Source organism: Anser anser (genome assembly GCF_964211835.1).
Source record: "Anser anser genome assembly, chromosome: 10".
NCBI lineage: Eukaryota > Metazoa > Chordata > Aves > Anseriformes > Anatidae > Anser > Anser anser.
In genome coordinates, this window is record NC_139730.1 from 12,797,416 (window position 1) to 12,807,598 (window position 10,183).

Sequence of the window (10,183 nt, forward strand, 5' to 3'; positions counted from 1 at the left end):
GATGGGCAAGGATGAGGAGGGAAGAGCCTCAGCATCCCGAGGTGGAAACAGCTCCCGGCTGTCCCTGAAATCCAAAAGGAGAGCCTGAAGGCGAGCCGACTGCGTGGTTATAAAGAAGAAGCATTGCACGAGGCGCTGGTACATTACTTGCAGTAATTCAGCTGTGGAACAGCAAGGAACAAATAAGACAAGATGCTGTACATTAGCAGAGGCAGAAGGCATAGCCTCTCCCTTGGAAAAACAAAGCATTTGTCTTCCAGCCACGGCCAGCACCTGGCCCCAAGCAATGCGTGGTCCCCGGGGACCACCGGGGCAAAGAGGGGGGCCAGCAAGGCAGGGGGGGGATGTGGCTGGGGGCCCACGGGCTCCCCCAGCACAAAGGGCTCCTGGGCTTTTACAGAAGATGGAGCAGCCAAGAGCCTCTCAAGGTGTTTGGGATGCAGGTGTTGTCACAGCTCCTGGGGAGCCTGGCTTCATTTTGCTTTTATTTTCCCCGACCTCCTCCCCAGGTAGCCCATTTCTGTGCGTTTTCCCCCCAGGATGGTGGAAGCGAGGAACTCGCTTTGCTCACCGGCCCCAATCGGAGGCAGCTGATTCGCATGCAAAGCCAAAATTCTGCTTTAAAACCCATCAAACCGTGCCAAACGCCGGCACGGTACCCGCCGGCAGGCGAGGAAAGGGCAAGAATTAGCAAAGCTGTCGCATCTCATCCCCGGGGCGCAGAGCAGCCGGAGCCGCCGTTCCGGGTCGTGTCCTCGTTTTATTTGCTGATTGTTTCTTTATTGCTTCTGGAAGAAACACGAGCCCTTTGCCCCTTCCTCCGCCAGCTCTCGTGAGGTGATGGCCGCTGTTTGGGGCTTTTCCAGTGTTTTTTTGGGGGGTGAGAAAGGGTTAGGAACAGGGAACAGGGAGGGATGACCCCATCCTGACCTTCCCTGGGTATTTGGGGCTCGCTTGGAGTCAGTTTGAGCAGTTTTTGGCATGGGCTGATGGATGTTATTAATTAACATTCTGTTAATAATAACCCCTATCCTCTCTAACTCTATTAATAATAACCCCTATCCTCCTCTTGAATTTCACCCCCAAACCCACCCAAGCAGGTTTTCCTGCTAAATAATACCAGCAAAACCCCTCTGTGCTTGTTTCTGGGCATGCAGAAGAGCACGAGGACGTTGCGTGCAGCTTGGGCTGCTCTGAATTTTTGCCTTGTGCCCCTCCTGGCGTCTTTCTCCAGAAGTTATTAAGGAACAAAGCTGCCTCTATTAATCACACCTATCCAATGGGGCCCGGCTGTAAAAACAGCTCATAAAAATAAATAACCAGCTGTTGACACGCAGAGTAATGGAGGGAGCAAAGAGGAGTTGTCCCATCCCATGTCTCCCCATGGTGGTGGCTGTCCCTTCTCCGGCACATGGGACAGGGACATCCCAAACCCTGATGTCCCTATTTGTGAAAATAAAATTGTCTTGGGGTCCCAGCCCTGGGGTCCCAGGGAGATGCAGAAGGAGGTGATGCTGATGCAGCTGCAGTGGAGAAAAAGTCTTAAAAAATAAAACAAAATGCCTACAAGCCCTTTAAAAAAAGGGATTTTAACTCCTTCTTCCAGCTAATGGGGGTTGATTCCCATCAGTGGGCAGGTTCTGGTTTGTTAGCATCAGAAATACTTATAAAAGTTGCTGATAAAATATCAGAAATACAGCCTTGTCTTGCACCACATCCCCAGGTGATGCCATGAGGGTCCCCAAAACCCATCGTTGCCATTCCTGGGGTTAATTCCCCTAAAAACTGTCTATGGGTTCTCTTTTTTGTTGTTGTTTTGTTTTGTTTTGTTTTTCCTATCCTGTTTTCCCTGCTGATAAAAAAGAAGAGCATCAAGCTACGATTTTGGGTGAATATAGAGCACTTTTTGAGAAAATCTGCAAGCAGATTGCACCAGCTCCTTGTATTTCCTAGCAAGTGCCTATGGCAAACAGGGATAAAACACCCCAGGGAGGGATCTTTGCCCTCCCCAGCCCTGCCACCAACCCCTCCAGTGTCCCCACGTCCCCAGGAGAGGCTTCCCTCTCTGGGCACATATATACATAGGATATATATATGTTTTGGTTGGCATTTCTCCATGACGAACAGTTTATTGAGCTGCATCTTCCGTCCACAAAACAGTTTAAAATTCCCTGAGCCTCAAAAACGACGGGTAGGTAGTTGGACGTTTTCCTTCTCTGCCACCTTTTCATCTTGATTTTATTCGTAGTAGCGATGTATTTAAATATATATTTATATATATATATATATTTCTGACCCTTCCCAGGCTCCCCACCCACCCAGCCCAACCCTCGGCCGACCCCAACCCGCTCGGGAGCCGGCGTCAGTTTTTCCTTTTGCTTTTCTGCCTGATGTAAGGCAGCACCGTCTGGGTGCTTTTGTCGGCCACAGTCTGCGTGCTGCTGTTCCTCGTCGGCCGCCGGGCCGCCGCCGGCCCCCCGCCGCCACCCCCAGGGGGATGCTTCGAGATCGCCTTGCGGCCGGGCTCCTCGCCGCAATCCTCGCCCGGGGAGCCTTCGTCGGCGCCGTCCCCGTCGTCGTCGTCGCAGCACAGCGCGTGGTACAGCACCTTGTCGCTGAAGCGGACCCGCTCCCGCGTGCCAGCCGGCCGCTGGTGGGGACCCCTGTGGTGGGCACCAAACGCCTCCTCGCTGGAGGAGTCCGGGGTCCCCCCCCGGGGCCCGTTGGCGATGGGGACGCCGCCGTTCATCAGCCGGTAGTCGGGCTGGCGGCACGGCGGCGGCTGCGGCCGGGGGGGCTCGGGACCGTCCCCTTGGTCGGAGGGGGTGGAGGCGTCGAGGAAGGAGCAGAACTCCCAGCTGTCGGAGAGGATGTCGGCAGCGGTGAAGTCGAGGGGTCCCAGCTCGAAGGCGGTGCCCCCTTTCTCGCTGCTGGAGGTGCTGCTGGCCGTCGCCGTCGTCCAGTCGTCCGGCTCCAGCTCGAAGTCGAAGTCGGACGTCAGACGGTCGATCTGGCTCACCACCTGCGGGCGGACGGATAGATGGATGGACAGACGGACAGACAGGTGAAGCCCACCCAACCACACAGCGCTTTTGGGGTGCTCATGGACCCCGCCACCACAGCTGGGACCTGCCCCAGCCCAACTCGTGGCTGCTTTGGGCTGAGGGCTCCTCTCCCCCACCCAATACCGGGGGGCAGGATGAAGCAGGCACCCCAAATCCCCACACACGTGGCATCCCTTAGTCCCTCACACCCGGCTGTGTGGAGCCATCAGTGACCGCCACCTCCTTTGCCCCATAAATTTCAGCTCCACAGGTGGGGAAACTGAGGCAGGGCTGTCCCCAGGTCGTGTGATGGATGCTTCCAGGCTTGTTGCTGAATCCACTATCCCTTCCAAGGTGTTTATTATACCAAGGACCAGCTGGACCGTGGTGGCTTGGGGACATGGGGGTGTCCCCACCGTGCTGCAGGGGACAGACCCTACATGGTGCCACTGTGGTAAAGGGGCTGGCACACAAGTGTGTCCCTTTCCGTGTCATTTCCATGGCTATTTATCAGGATTGCTCTGCTCTCCCCTTCCTTTTCCTTCCGCTGCCCTTCCACATGTCCTTTCCTCGTGGAAAGAAACCATGAGCTTCCCAAAACAAGGATGGGAAGGCAAATAAACGAGCAACCTCCTGGCGCCTTGCAGTCCACACTGAAACCAAAAATCCACACACCACCAAAAACACTCCACAAACCACCAAAAATCTGCTCCGTCTCCACCAGCATCACACCCAGTGGACCTCCTCATCCACCAAGAAAAATTAATTGCAATGCTAAACCATCCCTCCATCCTTTCTGATCTTGAAGGTCTTTTCCAAGCTCAAGGATTCTGTGATTCTGTGATTATGCTTGCCATTACCCTGTTTTTTGACCACTTTTGGAGGAAAGCAAGTCCTCAGGCTTAGACCCCCCAATCCATCTTCACTGCAGAGGCTTCTCCCTGACCTTCATCCCATGCCCTTTCTCTGTGCATCCTCAGCCCTGTGCTAGATGCCAGCATGCAGCAGTTTAGGGAAGACCCTATAAAAATACCATAAATGCACCGTAAACCAGCACCCAGCAACCTGGGGCCATTCTGGAGGACAAAACGCAGCCTGGTGTCCCCAGGGATTTGGCTCAGGGTGATGGCGCTGGATTGGGAAGCCCCTGGGAATGGTGAGACCCTGCCTGAGGTTCGACCAGGAAGATGCAGGTGTGTTTGGGGGTGTGTTGGACGTGGTGGCAATGAAGCAGCCCCGATCGGCCCCACCTGGACCCCCCATCCCGCCCTGCTCATGGCTCAGGAGCCCACATCAGCTCGACGTGGAGCTGTGCAGGTCCTTGTCCCCAGCCCTATATGCTGTGGGTACCTTGCCTCCTGGATGGACCCCTTGTAGGTCATCCCCCATCCTGCTTCCAGGTTAGACCCTGGCCCTGTGTCACAGCCTTGTCCCCCAGTGGGTCTTTGAGTCCCCAGAGCGGGGCAGAGCCAAGTGGAGCACATCTGATCCCCACCAGCAGAAAGTGAGGGGCTTTCCCCAGGCTTTCAGGCTTTGCCCAAGAGACCAGACCTCTTTTCTTGCCTCCTTGACCATGCTTCAGCTCTGGAGGATGCTGAGAGCAAGCTGGGACCCCCGGCTGGAGCTGCAGCAGCAAGAAACTACTTGGATGAGAAAAGAGGATCGCTGCTGTCCCCAAAGTGCCACCAGCTTGCTTTTTATTTCCTTTTTCTTTTTCTTCTTCGGGCAAGAAAGGGTGAAAAAAAAAGCCTATGTGACCTCTTCCTTCTCAGTGGTGACAAAGAAGAAGGAAAAAGGGCAGGAAAAGAGCCGTGCCTGGGAAACACCCGGCTATTATTATTTTTTAATAAGGCAGAAAATGATCTCACCGAAACCCTTGGCTAAAATGAGATCACCTCCGTTTTCCTGGAGGCTGCGAGCATGGCACCAACTCCAGGGTGAGCGCATCCTCCCCAGCCCAGGGGGCCCCAGCTCCTCTTCATCCTCACCCATCCCCGGGACCCCTGGGGGGCTGCTGGCACCTGGGTGCCGGGAGGAGCCGCGTCCCCCCATCCCCCCAGGTCCTCGGGGGGATTAGTGTCACACCAGCCACGCTCACTCTATTTTTAGGAGAGCCCTTCGCTGCACTTTCTATTTTAAATGGGCGGTGGGGGGGTGGGATGTTAAATACCTCCCTGCCGCTCGCTACCTGCTGAGGATTTAAATGTAAAGCAGGATTTGGTCTTTTCTCCCCCCCTCTCTGCTACATCTGGCTGCCAAAGCCTTTTAGCAGGGCGAGCTGGGATGGGAGTGATGGGGAGGGAGGGACAGACCGGACCCCATTGCTCTGCATGGGGTTGGGGTTTTTGGGGAGACCCCCATGATGTGTGGCCTAGGGGGCTGCAAGTGGCTGAGGGGGTCAGGGTGTCCCCAGCGTGAGCCACAGGGGTGCCAAGAGGGGATGTGCCCTCCTCCTCTCTCACCTGTAGGTCTCACTTTGTTGCAAAAAGCAGTTTTTTCTTTTTTTTTTTTCAGCTAAAATGGATGGAGCTCATCCCCACCCCAAACACCAGGCCTTCCCCCTCCCCAAAAAAATGAATCCTCAGCATCCTGCATGTTCTCAAACATGACACTTGGGCTAAACATCCTAAAGCAAAAAGCAATTAAATGGGACAGACCCAGCCTGCAGGACCAGCATGGGACCAGCCACCACCAGTCACCCAACTGGGAGCACTGGGTGTTCTCCCCACCCCCGGGAGCTCGTGTGTGGTCCCTGCACCCAAGGACAGCGCCGGGAGCTCTTTAGCTAAAATCCTGCATGCCCCCGGCTGGGTGTTCCCCTCCCCAGCTGGATACCTGCCGAGGCAGATGTTGCACATCTGGAGCACCATTGTTTTGCTTCATTTTAAATAGTTTGGGTAATCAACTCGGCTGCAAATCACGCCCTGGCTCGGCGGCTGGTGTTCTGGCATTTTGGCCGTGCTGCTTCTCATTCAGGGGGGAATTTCTCGGCGAAGGTGCTGGGGAGGCGGGGAACGGGGCGGGAGGACGAGAGGGGACTTCAAAGGCTTCGTGGGAAGGAGCAGCACGGTGATGGGTAACGCATCTCCAGGAGAGGGTGGACGGGAGCGGGGCTGGGAGATGCTCCGGATCAAAGTGATCCAGCGGCCCCTGCCTCACAGCCTTTGAAGCAGAGCGGCTGTGGGATCAAACAGGGGGGCAGTGGGGACCTTTGGGTACGCTGACGGGGTCTGGCTGCGTGGCTGTGTCCCCCCTCGCCTCCCTTCCTAAAGGCTTTCCTGGCCCCAAGCATCAACTCCCAGTGCAAACCGTGGGTTTTGCTCCCTGTTCCTAAAACTGTGCCACTGCTCCAAATCATCCCTGAGGATTTTGCCACCGTCGCCTTGAAAAGCAATCCCTCTGCCAGGAAAAGGAGCAGCCCCAAAGCCTCTGGCAGCCCCCACGACCCCGCAGCCTGACTTTCCCAGGGATGGGACCTTCCCGCATCTCCCCAAACACTTTTCAGCAAGGGGGAGGTAAATATTTAACAGCAAATAAATGATTAATTGGAGCTTGCTTACAAGCGAGCGAGGAGAACCTGGGTTACGGGGGCCTCTCCCCAGGCTGACACGTATGAATGAGCGAGCCCTGTTGTCTGGTCCGGTGGACGGAGCATCACTGGGCCATTTGCTGCATCATCAGCCACTAAACTGTTCAAAATCATCGTGTGCCTCTCTAAAACGTGTGGCTGGAATAACGAGCCGCCTTCTCCCCGTGAACTTCCCAAAGCATTCCCAGCTAATCACCTATTGATTACGACATTATTAAGGTATTTGTTAGCGGAAGGGTTGCGCTGCAGGTCTTCCTCCCGCAGAGGGAATGCCAGGGGACGTCCTGGTGTCACCTGCTAGTGTGCTGGCACCCACCGCTGCACCCAGAGGGGAGCGTGGGGGTGACGGGGCACTCGCCATGGGATTTTGGGGCTTGGAAATGGAGAATGTGGGAACTGGGGATGCAGGTAGCGGGGATGAAAGATGTGGGTACCAGGGATGGGATGAAGGATTTGGGTTCCAGGAATGAAGGATTTGAGTACCAGGGATGGAGGATGTGGGTACCAGGGATGGAAGATGTGGGTACCAGGGATGGGATGGAGCATGAGGGTACCAGGGGTGGAAGATTTGGGTATCAGGGATGGAGGATGCGGGTACCAGAGAGGATGGAGGATGAGGGTAGTAGGGGTGGAGGATGCGGATCCCGCTCAGCGGAAGCACCTTCAGTCCCGGCCTCCTGCGTGATTTTTACTTCCAGCATGCGATTTCAGGCAGAGATTTAATAATCATTTTCCCCGCACATAATAGAGCCCTGTCGTGGAGTGCTGGGGAATAATTATATACACAAAAGGGAAGAGGGAAGGAGGGAGAGTGGGAGCACAGGGGCTGGTAAAAGAGCATCCTGGATACAATGGACATCTGGAACGACAGCCTTCAGGTGGGGAACGCTTGGGGGAGCGAGGGTTGAGCAGGGCTGGGGACAGATCTGCCCCATTCCTTGCAGAGCACGTCCAGCCCTGTGCCCCAAACACCCGGCAAAGCCCGGAGAGGAGGGGATGGATGCAGGGGGAGGAGAGGAGAGGGTGGGGGTCTCCAAAGCCCCATGACTGGCCGTAGACCTGGTGGCTTGGTGTGCACCACTGGGGACTCATGGTGTGTCCCCTGCCTTCCTTGTCCCCATCTCCTTGGGCTCCTCCTGGCCCTGGCTCATCACTTCGTTGAGTTTTGCAAGGCAACGCCGGCCTGGCCCTGGGGGAATGGGGAACACGAGAGCTCTGCTCCTCCAGAGCTGTTGGGTGAGCCTCGGTGTACTTTAGCTCCAGCTCCTATTGTTTTACACCACTTTTTAGGCACTCAACCCCTTGCTGTAGGGTCACGTGGTTCTGCTGAAAGACTTGTTGAGAAGGGTCAATGTTTAAGACCCCTTTGTGGAGAGGATTTTGGGGCCACTGACCTGGCCACTTTACCCGTGCTGCAAAGGGCCCTCCTGTGGGAGGTCACCGGTGCCTCGGGACATGCCGGCTCCCCCTCCCAAGTCACCTCCCAGCCACGACACTTCTCCTCAGGGCCCCTTCCCCTCTTCCCTTCCCCTTCCCCTCTTCCACATGCTGGTCCAGCCTGGCTTGGGCAGCTTCCCGAGGATGCTGCCGAGATGCTGGGGGTCTTCCAGCCCCAAGAGGCGGACGGGGACCAGACAGTTAAGCTCTGGAGCGCTCAGAAAGGATGCTCGGATTCTCGTGGTGGTCTCCCCTGGCCCTAAATCCATGAGCTTTGTGAAAGGGGCACTGAAGTGGGCATGAATTGCCATCAGCCTCCTTTTGAAGGCCTCTTTAAGCTCCTGGAGGAGTGTGAAGTGAGATCAGGCTAAATGGAAAATAGCTCTGCCTCCTGATTATTATTATTATTACTATTTTTAATCCATCAGGGATTTGTCAAAAGGGGTTTGGGGCTACCCCACGGGAGCTGCAGGAACCAGGGGCCTTTCTTTGCTCTGCGTGCTGCCTGCTGAAGGGACGAGGGCCCCAACGGGGTGGTGTGGTGGGATGTGGTGTCCCCTGGGGGACAACCTCCCCTAAAACCCCACAAACCAAGCAGAGCAGCCCCAGAAAGGACAACAGGGCTTTCAGGGAATTCTTTGGGCTGGGAGGTGTCACGTCCCCGAGCACGGCCCGCAGGGACACAGCTCTCCCCCATCTCCAGAAACGACCCGACCACCCCAACGACACAACTGCCCCATCCCAGAAGCAAGCTGCCCCACCGTGCTCAAGGCCCCCACGCAACGGGCAGCCACAAAGATGTCCCCGGCCCCCAGCCACGTCCCTGACACCCAGAGCAGAATTAAACCCCCCCAAAACCGCTGCCATGCCTCTGGGCATGCAGCGAGCCTCAGCATCAAGGTCAAGAGCAATTTTACCAAATACAGCCTATTTCCCCCCATTTCTTTAGAGGTGAGGCTGGTAGGGGCAGGGTGCCCGTGCTTCAGGCTGGGACGGGGGGGGGGAGGGGGGGGATGGCGGGGGGCGCCCGGTACCAGCTCCCACCCCGGGTCCTCTCCCCGTTGCTCTCCTACCTCCCGGAGCTCCTTGGCGACCTCCTTGAGCTCCTGCAAGATGCCTTCCAGCTGCCCGATGACCATTTTCATCCGGCTGCGGATCCTCTCCCTCTCGCCGTCGCTTTTGCTGCTGCTACAGTTGCTGCTGCTGCTGCTGCTGCCGGGGGGGTCACTGGGCTGCCTGTCCTGGCAGCTCCGCGAGTCCATCCTTCCCTACCGGCCTCGGCTCCCGGCCCCAAGGGCTCTGTCCATCCTGCTCCCCCCTAACCCGGTGGCCTGGCGTCCGCGCAGCCCCTCTCGGCCGGGGAGCTTTCACCATCTTAACGCCCCGAAGGAGTCCCAGCTCGCCTCCCCGCCCCGCCACCGAGGCTGTTTTCGGGGGGCTCCGGGCCGCAGCGGGGAGCGCCGGGGCTGCCGGGGGCTGCTCCAGGGTCGGGGTGCACCATGCGGGGCCGGGCGGGGTGCCGAGGGGGCTCAGCCAGCGGCCCTGGGGAGGCACGGGGGGACCATGGAGGAGGAGGAAGAGTCCCTTGGATGTCCCAGGAAGCGAAAATCCAGCGGCTGGCGCTTTTCCTGCTCGCCGGGGCCGGGGAGGGCGATGCGGGGCTGGGTGCCCCCCCAGGAGCGATGCTGACCCCCGCGCTGGGCCCTCACTGGCTCTTCGGCAGGGTGGTGGTGGGGGGCTCCGGGCCGGGTCCGCGTGTCCCCGGGGTCCCCTCCTGCAGGGACAGACGGACGGACAGACAGCGAGAGGGAGCCAGCCCTTGCGGAGACAGAAAGCTTGGCAGGGGGCGGGAGGGGGGCTCTGCACAACCCCCCCCCCCCCCCCCCCCCCGTCGCTTTGAGACCTGCAGACTGGGGTCCAGATGGACAGACAGACGGACAGACGGACGGACGGACAACCCGGGAACTTACCGGCACAGCGGTGAGAGGGCGGCCAGGTCCAGATTGCCCTTTCCCCACTCCTGGCTCCGGTCCAAGCTCTTCCTTGTCCTTTTATTATTATTATTATTATTATTATTATTTTTGTCTTCCTTCCTCCCCCTCCTCCTCCTCCT

The 10,183-nt window shown here is 57.4% G+C and overlaps 1 protein-coding gene across 2 annotated transcripts; it reads right to left on the reverse strand.

Moving 5' to 3' along the window:
• Positions 1 to 2,323: 2,323 nt before the first annotated feature.
• On the reverse strand, positions 2,324 to 10,182 carry INSYN1 (inhibitory synaptic factor 1). Of its 2 annotated transcripts, none has more exons than XM_083850563.1 (3): positions 10,041 to 10,182; positions 9,144 to 9,844; positions 2,324 to 3,022 (listed from the first exon to the last, which is right to left on the reverse strand). In XM_083850563.1, exons 2-3 carry the CDS (start codon positions 9,330 to 9,332, stop codon positions 2,363 to 2,365), a joined length of 849 nt encoding a protein of 282 aa, XP_083706689.1. In that variant the 5' UTR covers positions 9,333 to 9,844; positions 10,041 to 10,182; the 3' UTR covers positions 2,324 to 2,362. The 2 variants fall into 2 exon arrangements, with proteins under 2 accessions (XP_083706689.1, XP_083706690.1); XM_083850564.1 differs by having other exon boundaries at positions 9,144 to 9,888; positions 10,041 to 10,170.
• Position 10,183: the final 1 nt, after the last annotated feature.

Bases quoted from the DNA above. Each gene is read 5' to 3' on its own strand.
- INSYN1 (XM_083850563.1), bottom strand. From the start codon at position 9,332: ATGGACTCGCGGAGCTGCCAGGACAGGCAGCCCAGTGACCCCCCCGGC. The intron at 3,023-9,143 runs GTAGGAGAGCAA...GTCCGCCCGCAG, and splicing joins TCGCCAAGGAGCTCCGGGAG to GTGGTGAGCCAGATCGACCG.